Source organism: Hyaena hyaena, unplaced genomic scaffold (genome assembly GCF_003009895.1).
Source record: "Hyaena hyaena isolate Hyena2069 unplaced genomic scaffold, ASM300989v1 scaffold_33, whole genome shotgun sequence".
NCBI lineage: Eukaryota > Metazoa > Chordata > Mammalia > Carnivora > Hyaenidae > Hyaena > Hyaena hyaena.
The window spans coordinates 2,938,716-2,953,206 of record NW_024080666.1 but is presented as its reverse complement, the minus strand read 5'-3'; the positions used below and the strand labels follow the sequence as shown (position 1 = coordinate 2,953,206).

Sequence of the window (14,491 nt, the reverse complement as noted above, 5' to 3'; positions counted from 1 at the left end):
AATAAATAAACTTTAAAAAAATTAAAATTTGAAATTGGTTATTAAGACTGGTCATTCATTCGCAACTATTTCACCCGAGTTTTTCGTTTCTTTTGACATAGCTTTCAAGGTGACATTAATGTTTTAAAATCAGACATTTCTTTTTAGAGCAGGTTTAGGTTCACAGCAAAAGTGAGTACAATGAAAGTACAAAGAACTCCCACATACCCATACACACATACACAAACGACCTCCTCTGCAGCGAGCACCTAGCACCACGATGGTCCACTTGCTGCTAATCAAGGACACCAACACATCAACACATCACCTAAAGCCCACAGTTTATTAAAAAAAATTTTTTTAATGTTTTATTTATTTCTGAGAGAAACACAGCGTGACCAGGGGAGGGTCAGAGAGAGGTAGATACAGAATCTGAAACAGGCTCCAGGCTCTGAGCTAGCTGTCAGCACAGAGCCCAACGCGGGGCTCAAATCCACGAACCGTGAGATCATGACCAGAGCCAAAGTCAACGCTCAACCGACTGAACCACCCAGGCGCCCCCACTTTTATTTTTTAATATTTTATTTATTTCTGAGAGAGAGAGAGACACTGTGAACAGGGGAGGTTCAGAGAGAGAGGGAGTCAAAGCCCACAGTTTACACTAACTAGGGTTCATTCTTGGGCCATTCTATGGGTTCTGACAGGCATACAACATATATTCACCATGTAGTCTCATCAAAAATAAAACTCCCCTGTGCTCTGTCTATTCACCTCTTCTTCGCCTCCAACCCCTGGGATATCACATATTGTTTGGTTTTTACAGTTTTCCCTTTTCCAGAATGTCACATAGTTGCAATCATAAAGTATGTGGCCTTTTATAGTTTGGCTTCTTTCACTTGCATTGTGCATTTAAGGTTCCTCTATGTCTTTTTGTGACTTGGTAGTTCATAGCTTTTTAGTGCTGTGTAATACTCCATTCTCTGGATATATCACAGTTTATTTATCCATTCACCTACTGAAGAACATCTTAGTTGTTTCCACGTTCCGGCAATTATGAATAAACCTACTATCCACGTCCATATGCATCTTTCTGTGTGTCCATATGCATCTTTCTGTGTGTCCATCCACTTTCAACTCTTTTGGGAAACACCACTGAGTGTGACTGCTGGATCATATGGTAAGAGTATGTTTAGTTTTGGAAGAAGTGGCCAAAATGTGTCTTCCAAAGGGGCAGTACCGTTCTGCATTCCCACCAGCCATGAACGAGAATTCCTGACGCTCCGCATCCTCTCCGTTCGGCATTTGGTGTCACCAGTATTTGGATTTTGGCCATTCTCACAGGTGTGTGGCGGTAACATTTTAAATTTTATTTATTTAAATTGGTTGATATTTTTTCTGATGGTTTTAAACCTTGCATATTACTTGTTCAGATTATTTAAAAAATTCCTCATTGTCATGTACTAAAATATAATTATAGGGTTTCATTTTTAACATTTAAATGTTTGCTCCAAATGGAATTCATTTGGTATGAGATGAATTATATGTTTAGGATTTATAATTTTTTTGAGAAGTGTTAGTTTAGATTGCTTGAGCAAAATTAATGGCTAAAAACATAGTACTAATTTTGAGTATGTTAGCCAACCATAAATGAACAGATCTCACATGAAACAATAAAAATAGAATTATTTTCAAAAGGCACATACAAAAGGACAGTTAAAGAGGTCTTACGGGGATTTCACCTGAATGCCTTTGCTCTTCTATTACAGTAGAACCCTGAAGAACCGAAATTATCTACTCTTGTTTTTACACCAAACATGCTTAAAAAGCAAGCTTTGAAAAAAACAACCTAATTTACTGAATCCAGACCAATCTCTTCCACAAACCCTTCGGGAAACTGGGAATCATGGGGTACTCCTTCAACCTTAGCCCTACCTCATTACCAAGCAAGCCCTCCCACAGCAGTGAATCTCATTTCTCCTCATGTCATGAAAGCAGCCAAAACAAGTCCAGTGCAGTAGTCAAGAATGAGGTATCTAGAATCTGAATCCTAGGTGCGTTTTTCTGCCACTTTCTAGCTCTTTTTCTATGATGTTCACTGCAATGTTGTTTTCATTTTTATTCTTGGTAAACACTGAACCTTTTAAAATTAAGAGTATAATTACTGCTAGATGATGTAAATTACATGGAATGTCTTATTTTTTTAACCGCTCTTTAACTTTTTATAATGAACACCCACTTATAGAATTCAAAATGTTGCAGCATAATTTCAGCTGTAAAATATTCTCCATTTGACATAGAATGGTTGAAATATTAAAGCAAAAAGGAAAAAAAAAGACATGTAATCTGTCAATTCCAGCTCAAAAAATTATGTTCTATGCATTTTTAAATTTTCAACAAACATAAATTCTGTTGATGAGAATAAAGATGCTTTTGTTTTTATTAATAACTTCTAACATGGTTTCCCTTATAATTAGAACACAGAAGATGGAGGAAAACCCTGACTCCTAAAATAACCGTGAGAAAATACTGGAAACACACACAAAATTCTATTTTCCTTTAGAGTTACCAAAAAGCTGGAGATTGGTTTATGAAGTTTAAGTGCACTAGTTTGCAGAGGGGGATGAGGTCTTCCTATGTAAGCAGAGAGCAGGAACCATTTTCATGGCTGAGAGCATCCACCAAGTCAGGACACAGACATGCATAGGACTGGGCTTGCCGAAAGAAAAACCAACAAACATTTTAATGGCCACGCATGGGTAAGTGGAGTCTGAAAGCCCAAGCATGGACGTAGTCCTCTTCCCAACTCAATTCTAACCCACAGGCCGTTAGCAGAGTACGGGGGAGCACGAGGGGTTCGGGGCAGGGCTGGAAAGCAGCGAGAGACCCTGCAGCCTTGCCACACTCCTATCCGAAAACCTGCTGAGGGAGGAGGCTGCCCCCACCTTCAAGCTTGTGGTGATGTGACATTAATTAAAACATCAAATCATCATCCATCCAACTCAACTCCTAATCGTGTGGAAAAGATCAGCTCCTTAACTTGGCAACCAGAGAGAAAAGCGGAAGGCTTTCCAAGGAGAATACGATCGGTAGGGCTCTCTAGCATTATTTCAGCGACCAATTAAAAACCAACATGAGGTATACAAGGTAGCAGGAAAAACTGACCCTTCATGCAAAGATAAAAGTCAACAGAAGCAGATCTACATGTGAAGCAAATACTGGAATTACCAGATATAGACTTTAAACTGGAAACTGTAAAACTGAAAAATAGATAATCTGAAATGAATTCACTGAACTGGCTTAAAGCAAACCAAAAGTTAGGCCCTGTTATACATCATTTGAATTTCAACAAAGAAGCCAAGGTCAATCAACAGAGAAAGAAACATCTCTTCAACAAATGGCGCCAAAACGACTGGACAAATGTCCAGGGGATGGAAGGAAGGGCAGAGATGGTAAATATGTAGGTAAACACAAAAGGTTATTTTTTAACCCTTTAAAGAAACCACCAGCACCACCTCGAAGTCTAAAGGAAAAATAACACACTTCAGGGTTTATACACACATAGGAGTAAAATAAAGGACAATAGAAGCACAAATAACAGAGTTTGGCGAATGGAATTAGTGCTGTAAAATGCTTACGCTGCGCATGAAACTGTAAAATGTCACAACTTAGCAATCTAAGGAGAAGGTAATCACACTGGGATATACATCGTAATCACTAGAACACTCTGAGAATACTACTAAGCAGTGCTGTTAAAAAGTCAAGAGAGTGAACAGAATGGATTCAAACAAACATATTTGATGACTGTGAAAGAAGGCAGGCAAATTATACATAGAGGAACAAAAAACAGGGATGGGACAAAGAGAAAAGAAACAGCAAACTGGTAATCCAGACCCAATGATAGGAATAATTACATGAAATAAAGAGAGACTAAATATTCCAATTAAAAAAAAAAGACTGATAGAGTAGGAAAGACAATGCTGTCCAGAAGAGACACATTTTAAACATAAAGATACAAACCAAAGGATGAAAAGCTGACCATACAACCACTGAATAAGAAATGGTGATGTTAAAAGGAGACACATTTTATAACAAGGGTCAAATTCATCAGGAGGACATAATAATTCTAAATGTGTACCTGGCAATGACTGGGATTCAAAATACATGAAGCAAAAACAGACAGGCATAAAGGAAGAGAAGGACAAATCCAAAATCCAAGTCGGAGACATTAACACTCCTCTCCATGACTGACAGTACAAGCAGGAAAAAATGAAAGAGGATTAGGAAGAGCTAAACACCACCATCACGCATACCCTAAGTGATGTAGAGAACATGACATGTGCAGAACAGACATTCATTGCAACTATACATGGAACTCTTATCTACACAAAGAAGCCACACTGTGGCATAAAACAGTTGTTAGTAAATTTCTAAAGATTGAAATCATACATGTTATTTTGGACCGTAATAGAAGTAAGTTAGAAATCTATTAAGTATCTAGAAAACTCTCACAATTCTAAAAAACCAGAGTTTAAAGAGGGTTCAGTTTTGCTCTAAATGGGGGTCCTGCTCCAGTCAGAACTCACTACAAGCACTGAGAGAGGAGTAGATAGCGGGTAGGAGCCTGGTAGTTAAACCAACTTTTAGCACCTCATGAATCAAATATGCACACTGTCATTACAGGAAGTAACTGACATGTATCATTTGGAAAAGGCAACATTTCCCCACGGAAACGGGATTAGAAATATTAGCTTAGGTTCAAAGCAAGACCCCAAAACACGGAATCCACTGTAGTTGATTCCGCATATTCTCCCCTTCTCAAATTTGACCTTTATCATAACCAATGATCATCTCCACCTCATTGCTCCTCCCCTGTGTCAGCCTTATGATCAAATAGAGATCTGTGCACTCACTGGAATCCTTGTGGCCTTCTGTGTGTCGCTTCTCTCAATATAATGTTTCAAGGTTCATCTTTGTTGTACCACGTATCAGTACGTCATTCTTTTATATGGTTGAATAATATTTCATCACATAGACATACCTCATTTAATTTATCCATTCATCATTTGACGGACAATTGGGCTGCCTCCATTTTTGGACTACTATGGATAATACTTAAGTGAACGTTGGTGTACAAGTTTAGTGTGGACGTGTCTTCAATTTTCTTGGTTACACATCGAGGAGTGAAATTGCTGGGTCATACTGTTACTCTATGTTTAACTTTTTAAAAAACAACAAACTTTTCCAAAGCAACTGAACCACTTTACATTCCCACCTGCAACAAATGAAGACTCCAACTTGTCCGTGCCGTCATCTTTTTATGAGTATAGCCAAAGCAGTGGGGTGAAGCGGTATGGTACTGTGGTTTTGATTTGCATTTCCCTGATGACTAATAATGTTGAGCATCTTTTCCTGGCATTCATTTTTAAATGTCAGAGTGGCAGTTGTCCATGATGGGGCAAAAAGGAACACGACTGGTTCAAGAATACAGATCTTTGGCATACAGGCGTATTAGGAAGATGTATTTGGAAAGCCAAATATCATTTGCAGCAAGGTATGTGCATTAAGATGTACTGTTATTCCCAGTGATCATTACATTATCTGCATTTCTTGGTTATCTACTACTCTGAACAGTTACAAGTATAATCTGCTATAGCAGAAGCTTCTTTATCTGGGAGTCTAAATAATGGAAAGATTTAAACAACAGAATTATTGTGAAAGCCAGGCCCCAGGCCCCCACTCCCGCCAATGCTAATTTGTTTAAAAATAACTTAGATTATCATAACTACAGAATGCTTTAGTATAAACTGTGTAGAAAAGCTGATGGCGTAATTTGACAGGCTGTGATACTAAAGCATCCAATCGTTAAGATGGCACACAGGGAGAAACAGAGGACACCAGACAATCACCATGTCAACACAACTACTTCACCTGCAACCTAATTCGTTCTGATGGCTTATACATTTTATTACAGAAGAACTGTTTTAAGGCTTTGACACATAACATTTATTACACACTAAAACTTTTTCTCCACTGTATCTGGAGTGGATAGCTAAAAATTAGGAATTCATTGAATCTGCTCAGGTACAAGGTATTTTGTGTAAACCATTTACTATCATGCAGAACTCACTCTTAAGTTAAAGGAGTACGATGGGGTGCCTGGGTGGCTCAATCAGTTAAGCATCTGACTTCGGCTCTGGTCATGATCTCCCGGTTGGGTTCGTGAGCACAAGCCCCATGTCAGGCTTTGTGCTGAAAGCTCAGAGCCTGGAGCCTCTTTGGATTCTGTGTCTCCCTCACTCTGCCCCTCCCCCACTCATGCTCTCTCTCTCTCTTCCCGTCTCAAAAATAAATAAACATTAAAAAAAAAGCACTGAAAAGCTGATCCTCATCCCTCACCTGCAAATTCCTCAGAAAATCTGTTACTGGGTTCATTATGGCTTTTCACCACAAACACATTTTTTTCACTGGGTAACTAAAACTTTAAACAGAAGTACAGAATACTTAAAAAGGAAAGTAGTTTAGTCCTCTCAAATTTTCATTTAATCTAACCTGTAACAATTATTCTGCACAACATGTGTTAATTTTTCATTGACAACAGGGCTCTCCCTTCAATGGTTCAAATACAATTATATCAAAATAGAAGATTCATTTTTGGATGCATATCCCAACTTCTCTAAATTTAAGAGTTATAAATTAGGGGTGCCTGGGGGGCTCAGTTGGCTAAGTCTCCAACTTTGGCTCAGGTCAGGATCTCACTGTTCGTGAGTTCAAACTCCGCATCAGTCTCTGTGCTGACAGCTCAGAGTCTGAAGCCTACTTCAGATTCTCTCTCCCCCTGTCTCTGCCCCTCCCCTACTCATTCTCTCTCTCTCAAAAATAAACAAACATTAAAAAAAAGTTATAAATAATTCTTGTGGATTCCAAATAAGGCAAAAATGTATTATCTCGCTGTTGAGGAATTTTGAAAGGTAAGTTTTACCTGTATCCATACTTTGGTTCAACTGTTGATCACTTGTTTCTCCATCCTCACTGATATATCCAGGAGGTGGCGTTTCTACAAAAGTTCAGAACAAATCAAGCACAGTTGCAATCTCATCTCACCACCTTTGTCCTGCTACCAAAGATAACCGAAGAGTCACTCTGAATAATACATACAAATATTATATAACATGATTATGAAAGGCTATTATTTGGTACTAAGGGCTGAAAATTCAGGTTTTGATCCAAATTTTATAGGTGAATCCTTAATGCCTACTTGTAATACGATCAAGCTCTTGAGGCATATTTTCTCAGCTATTATTTACATATCTGGCTCATTCCCATATGGATATTTTCTGGGGCAAGAGCCAAAAACAGAACTTCAAAGACACCTGGGTACTGAATCAGCATGCTTCAAAGACATTAGTACCTACAATTTTTTTTTTTTAAACTAGTGGCCATCATGGATGGGTATACATAAGAGCTGATTAAAGGATGTAACACACAACATACCACACACATGAAATTTCAGATTACAAAGTAATAATGGGCTTCACATTGGGTTCAATGGGGCAAGATACAGTAACATGGTTCAGGACTGATCTAGCTTGAATTACAACTAAAAGGTATATTTCTCCAGGAATTTCTAACCAGTAAATCCTGAGTGTCTGAAGCAGAAATTTAAATCCAAGCAGTGGAGACTACTGCACAAACCTGAGGTAAAATACTCCCTGAAAATAAGAAAATACGATTCTAATGTGTCATTTCCAAGATGCTTTATGAACAAAATGTTTACATTCAGGAGGCATCTGAAGAGCTGAATAAGCTTTGTATGAAATAAATACATTTATATAATTTTACCAAATATAACTTTAAGGAGGCCAACTAAGTTTAAGTGACTATCAACAGTTCAACATTTACATGGCTGGATAGTTATAAGCAATTCAGGATAACGTAATTATCAAAATGGAGAGGGAGAGAATGTGGGTTAAAGGGCTCCTTTGTTTAACCCTTTACACTCTCCCTTCAACAAGCTAACTGTAAATTTGAACTGAAGTTTCAACTCTTCATTAAGTGTCAATACCCTAAAAGTGCTATTGATGAAATTCTCAGAATAAAGTATCTTCAAATACTCAAGCAATAAAGAACACAAAAATAAGAATAATGGACATCAATATGCACTATCTTAAAGGTTAAAGCTAATAAAAGTAAACAGACTTAAGCTTTGCCAGTTTAACTGTCTATGTCTCAAAGGTCTAAACAGGAAGAAATACTGAACTTTTAAATACCTTATCCTGTTTTACTTTTCTCCATTATTATCTATAAAATAATAAATAACAAAGCTATTACCATTTTGGAGAAAATACTAAAATTTCCTTTGAAGTGGAACAAAATGTGAACCCTTAGCTTTCACTGTCAGTTGGAGCTGTGTAAAGCCCCATTGTTCAGAAAAGCAAATAGGTGTGATTCACTTTTGATTTTCTGCTTTGTAAAATAAACCAATCTAAACAAAGAAAGAAAGGAAAATAAACCCAAGCATCTCCACAAGTAAAAACCACTAACCATTTTGATTATCAGCCTTCCAAATAATTACTGGGTAGGTGTCTTACAAGACTGTATGCTTACGTCCCGGTTTCCTAGTATTGTTGAATAATAGGAATTCCTACATCAAAGACTTAAAATGCGCCCCCCACTCTCCACACACATAACCACTTCCAGCCAAGTCTTTCCTTAGCAAGTGACCTGTTTCATCCCTGCCTTCCCTGCTGGTCTTCACATTCCCCCCAACCCCACCCTAGGCCCTTCCCTCCTAACTTCTCAAAAAGTGTGTTTCCTAGCAACCTAAAAAGCAGTCTTAAACCCTCCTTTGGAACAAAAGAATCGTAAAGAAATTATGCACATTAAAACAATCAGGAAACACTTTCTACCTTTAAAATTAGCTACTTTTAAAAAATCTTTTTTAATGTTTTAAAAATTGTCAATGAAGAAGTATTATTCCATGAGACATATTAAAGAAATCTTTTTTTAAATATACCCGAAACTAGGTTCCTTATGTATTTCCTGCTGGATGTCCAAAATGAGAGTGGAATGGAGACATGTTATACAAGAAGAAAAAAAATGTGAGACACTAAAATATCCGATGTATAGCTCCACCCTCATTCTAATATTGTACCTTTCAGTTCTGCTGGGGGGTGGGGGGAACCGCAATAAACAAAAATGGGAAACACAGAGTAAGAAAGTAAGAAAAGCTAGAAAATACTAGCTCTCCTAAAAACAGTGAAAACTAAAAACGCATCGTGGAGTATTACTACATCACATAATACAGTAATTTGAGCTGGATTTGAGGACCATGTAGTTAAATTCATTCATTTCTCAGCAGAGGTGACTGAGGCCAAGATGAAAAAGAAATTAGAGGATTTATGATTTTCAGTAGTACAGCAGTGTAGCTACATCTGTAGGAACTCAAATATCGTATCTCCTGTAAGGCATATTACATTTCTCTTGAACAATAGCAAACTCTATAAAAATGATTATTTGGGTGATTTGCAGTCACACCTGCTTCAGGTATACCTTTTTCCTGAACCAGTTATTTTGCTTACATTCTGCATCTCTCTTAGCTTCAACAACTAAGACAAACTTACTAAGATCTTTTCTTTTCTGCTTCTCACAGTACTTTGATTAAAGCCACTGCAAAAGAAAATGAAATATAAAGTAAAACTTTTCTCCACACAAAAGTGTTTAAAGTATGAGGCTCATACATTTCACAAAATAATCAACCAACAAAGTAGATGTTTCTATTCAAAACCCAAAAGCATTTTTTTAAAGTCAAATCACAATTTAATAATACTTGAATGTTTGAACAAAATTTGTTATCTATCCCGATTTTTAGGGGATGCAGAAGGTGAACGTACCTGGGATGTAATTACTCTGTGGCTCAATCCCCGCTGGGAAATTAGTGTTTTCTGGAATGGAGTGGGTGTAATCTTCCAGAGGAGGCAGCTCGGTCAGGATCTCAGTGTGCCGCGGCACTAACACCGGAGGCAAAACTGAAAGAGGAAAAGGAACCCGAGTTAATGGCAAAGGGTACGGGATGGGCACCAGGGAAGCACGACAGACCAGACCTTTATGAAAAAATTTCACACACATAAAAAAGGAATTAGTCTGCTTAGTTTTTAGAATTTAGGGTACATCAATTTGGCATTATACTAGTTCTTGAGAAACTGACAAATCTGATTGGTTTTAATTTGCCATGTGGTCCAGAATCTAAATGTCCATGTTTCAATTTATCTCATACTCTGAGGAACAAGGATATTCCGGTAATATTATATCACCGTAAGAGTTCATATATCCCCGTTGGAGAAAGTTGTGGAAAGATCTGTGAAGTCAGATTTAGACCATTTCTGGAACGAGGAGCTATATATCCTTTTAAACATTTTCAAGTACACAGCTAAGTAAACTAAAAGTCTTGCTACGGATTTCACTAATGTGCTTAGATACAGACGATGCAATTAAAGTACTTCAAAAAAATACCAAAAGAACAAAATGACTGAAAACAGCTCAGGCAGCAGACGTGTAAAGAGGTGTACCAGTTTAGTTCCAACCAAACTGTGAATCTGGGGATTAGAATTTCCTGAATAGGGGTGTCTGGGTGGTGCAGTCAGTTAAGCATCTGACTTCAGCTCAGGTAATGATCTCGTAGTTCGTGAGTTTGAGCCCTGCGTTGGCTCTGTGCTGACAGCTCAGAGACTAGAGCCCTCTTCAGATTCTGTTGTCTCCCTCTCTCTCTCTCTGCCCCTTCCCTACTCACGCTGATGCACACACAATCTCTCAAAAATAAATATTACATTACAAAAAAAAAAAAAAAGAATTTCTTGGATATGTAATTTTGAGGTCAAATAGTATGCTAGCCCAAGAAACTGACAACTCTTACCCTCAAAAGGTTTATTTTCCCATATTTGAAACATTTAAAAAGTATTTTTAATGATCACCAAATAATACACTAAATTTCAGGTAATTTCTTGGAATTCTGCACCAAAATTTCCCAGGGTCAATTACATAGGAGTGCCTACTTTACTTAAGTTCAAGTATTTAATTTAAAACAAGGAAAACGAATCTAATTTTTCTACCTGGTGTCTCAACTCTCTGGTAGTGGTAAGGGTTTACACATACTTCATCCTTTTTAAGGTTAAAAGCATATTCGCAGTTTTCAATGGCTTTGAGTTCATGGTGACTGTGAAGGTCAGGCCAGCGCCACAATCGGCAGTATATCACATGCGGCAGTCCTTTCCGATGAGACACTTGCAGGCGGCCATCCAGAGACCTGTCGAGAAGCAAGGGGAAAGAAACGTGGGAACTTTAAAAAAAAAAAAGTAGGTGCAGTTGACTGGGCTAAATTAATACAACAAGAGCATAAAGAAAGGAATGACAGACATTTAGTTAGTTTTAGTGAGTACAAGGAAGAAAAATGTACTATTTAATGGGTCTAATATAAAATTAAGCAGCAGCACTACAGATGTTTCTCATAAATATGCTACATAAATGGCTCAGATGTCAATGAATGGCTAACCACTCGGGAGGAAATTGATTTTTTTAAAAAAGGATCAAAGAGTATGCTCAAAAAACTTTTTGTCAACTTCTATCTTGAGTAAATCAAACTCTTATTTAGGGATGCTTTGAAGGGCATTAATACTGTAGGTGACTGAGTTATCAACAAAAGGAACTAGTGGGAAGAATGGTTAAGTACCAACAATGATGTAAAGTAACTTACTCAAACCAATGTAATTCATTACCCAGTTGTGATTGTTTTGAGTACCAAGGTATACTCCTACAGCTCACACGTATATGCAGATGGTGATGAGTATGATGAGATGAAATGGACAAATACCAATATGCTCAAAAAGAGAATAAGGTGACTTTTAAAAAAAGAGAACATAAAAAATGAGTTAGCCTCGCGTAAACTGTGATAGAAGGGGTTTGGTAAATATCTACGTACTTATTAGTATAAAGAAGATGAGTTTTAGACGATAGCAAGAAATTTAGCAAAAACTCGTTAGGTATCTACTTGAATATTAGGCCAACAACAGATTATAATCTAATCTCAAAATCAAATGAGAATATAGTTATTATCAAAGTTCCTATTCTTTAGGGGATGCAGTAATTTAAGGAAGATTCAAAACTAGAATTTCATTGATCAAAACAGCAGCTGACACATTTAATATATATCATTAATACTGGCATGCAGGTATTTTAAATGCCATGCCTTATTTACATTAAGGAAACATCCTAGGCAAAATGATAGTGAGCAACCCATTACAGGTCTTCCAAAACAACCCCCCCGCCCCAAGATTGCTAGGATTCCATAGAGGGCAGAATATTCACCTGGTTTGTTCAGAGAAGCTGTAAAGGCCTGCTGTATCCCACTGATCTATCGTATTTGGTGTACTCAGTCCCCAAATTTCAGAGCAAGTGCTGTGCATAAATTGAAAAACAAAAAATTGATGTGAACATGGAAGCATGGTTATTCAAAATACCATGATGTAAAACATGGGAAATGTACAGAATACTTCCTTCACCCAGAAAATATATACATCGCTTCACTTTTTCACAGGCTTTTAGTGCTGGTTTCTATATTTTCTATATGAAGGAAGCCAATAAAATGGAACATGTGACTCCAGATAAGTTATGATTATGTTTTAAAAATGTGAACACCAATGCTCTCTAGCTTAATGAAATCATACCTATAATGCCCTTTCCAATTTCCACTACTCACAACAAAAGGTCTAATACCTATGCCATTAGCCTTACTAACAGTGCATTATTTTACAATCTAGTTTAACAACTTATCTAAAAATGGATGTCAACTGGTCTTTTTAATACAGGAAAAGTTTCACTTAAATTAGATACATATTCACAGTTAATATTTTCACATTATTTGTCTGAGAAACTCACATATTCAGTTTTACCAGAAGTTATTATTGCTCTCTTATTACTACAAAGGAGAAGGAAATGCATTTTGACGTTATTCTAATAGAGCATAATACCACCTTAAAAGTTTTGAAAACCTGTTGTGAGGACTAAAGATATGTCAAAGTACCAAATTCTTAAACGGCAGTATGAATATAAAAAATCTGCTGTGTCTAGTTTTCAAAAAAAATCAATGCACCTGAAAGACACAGGCCAGAAAGATCTCAAACTTTTTCTTCCACATCTCTTTCCAGAACATCAGCAGCTCAGAGATAATTTTTCCCTATTTTCCCTAGCACAATGTATTTCAAAGTAACTTCTTATCTGTGGGAGGTGGGGAAGGAGAGCTTCAAAGGCAGTCTGGAATGGAACTCTTCACTGGTCAATAGGTCAGAAGTGGTACTTTTACAGAATCAAAACTCAAACTCCATCTCTCTCATATTACAAAATCATCAAAATTTCCAAAGAGGAGGAAGAATCGTTTCAAAACAATTGTTGAAAATAAAAATCAAACAATTAACTCCAGGTGCACACTGCTAATGAGCTAAGTGAATCAACATTTCAAAAGACAATGGTGAGAAGTGCTGTCTTCCTGTGGCCAAAAACACCCCGCCCCATGCAGCAGGGCTCCAGGGGCAAAGGACACATTTCAGGCCCTGCCTTGGGGGCCACAACTTTTACAAATAAATTTTTAGATACTCCCCACCACCCTTTTAAGATACTTTACACATTCTCACGTTTTTTAGGAAAAGTCAGAAAAAGTCAAGAAACTAGAAAATAATTTAAATCTTTTTTTCCCCAAAGATGTACTGACTATAAAACCCATGACCATACATGGTTCTTATATCTATCAAATATCTATTGAAAACATAGAACACCATGTAGTTTAAATCATAACAAAATCACCTACATTCTAGAGTGTAATGAAATCTGAATGTAAACCACAGAAGGGAAAGTATACAGCTTACGCCTTTGAAAATAATCCAAGGAGAATGATGAACAAAAGATTAGATTGAGAGGCTATTCTGCTCTTATGAGAATAGAATGACAATTTCACTAAAGGAATTCTGACACTGACACAGAACCAGAATCTAAAAGAGAGAAAAGCTTAAATTGTGCTTTTATTCAAGGCTTGAAATAAATCAGAAAATGATCACCGGTCCTTGTTCAGAACATGCAATCAATCAACAGGCAGGCCAACCCAGATCCCAAGCCTAACTCAGCCACTTCCTAACTTGCCTCACAAGGTATATTCATACAAGCCTCAGTTCTACTGTTTGTTGTAATCTCTCTCTCCAAAATTGGAAAGTTTACTTAAAAATAATAAATTTGCTTCTGGCTAGTAAAATTCTTGCTTGTTTATATAAGAAAAAGTATTTTTTAAAAGAATCAATTTATAACAAAATACATGAAGCATCTGGAATAAATGTAAGTATAAATGTGGCAAAGCTACACAAAGAAACATTTTAATTATTACTAAAGAACACAAACGCAAACTAAGCAAAGAGAATACCAAGTATCTTCCTATTAATGAACACAACATCATAGTGACATCAATTCTGCCAAATTT

At 37.0% G+C, this 14,491-nt stretch overlaps 1 protein-coding gene across 6 annotated transcripts in view; it reads right to left on the bottom strand.

Annotated features, from left to right (window-relative positions):
• SMAD2 (SMAD family member 2) overlaps window positions 1-14,491 on the bottom strand; it is an 85,143-nt gene that overhangs the window by 20,252 nt on the left and 50,400 nt on the right. For all 6 annotated transcript variants that reach the window (XM_039228816.1, XM_039228814.1, XM_039228817.1 and 3 more), the window contains 4 exons: window positions 12,337-12,426; window positions 11,085-11,278; window positions 9,870-10,004; window positions 6,959-7,033 (listed from right to left, as the gene is read on the bottom strand). In XM_039228816.1, coding sequence (XP_039084747.1) covers window positions 6,959-7,033; window positions 9,870-10,004; window positions 11,085-11,278; window positions 12,337-12,426 — 494 coding nt within the window. The remainder of the gene's footprint in view (window positions 1-6,958; window positions 7,034-9,869; window positions 10,005-11,084; window positions 11,279-12,336; window positions 12,427-14,491) is intronic.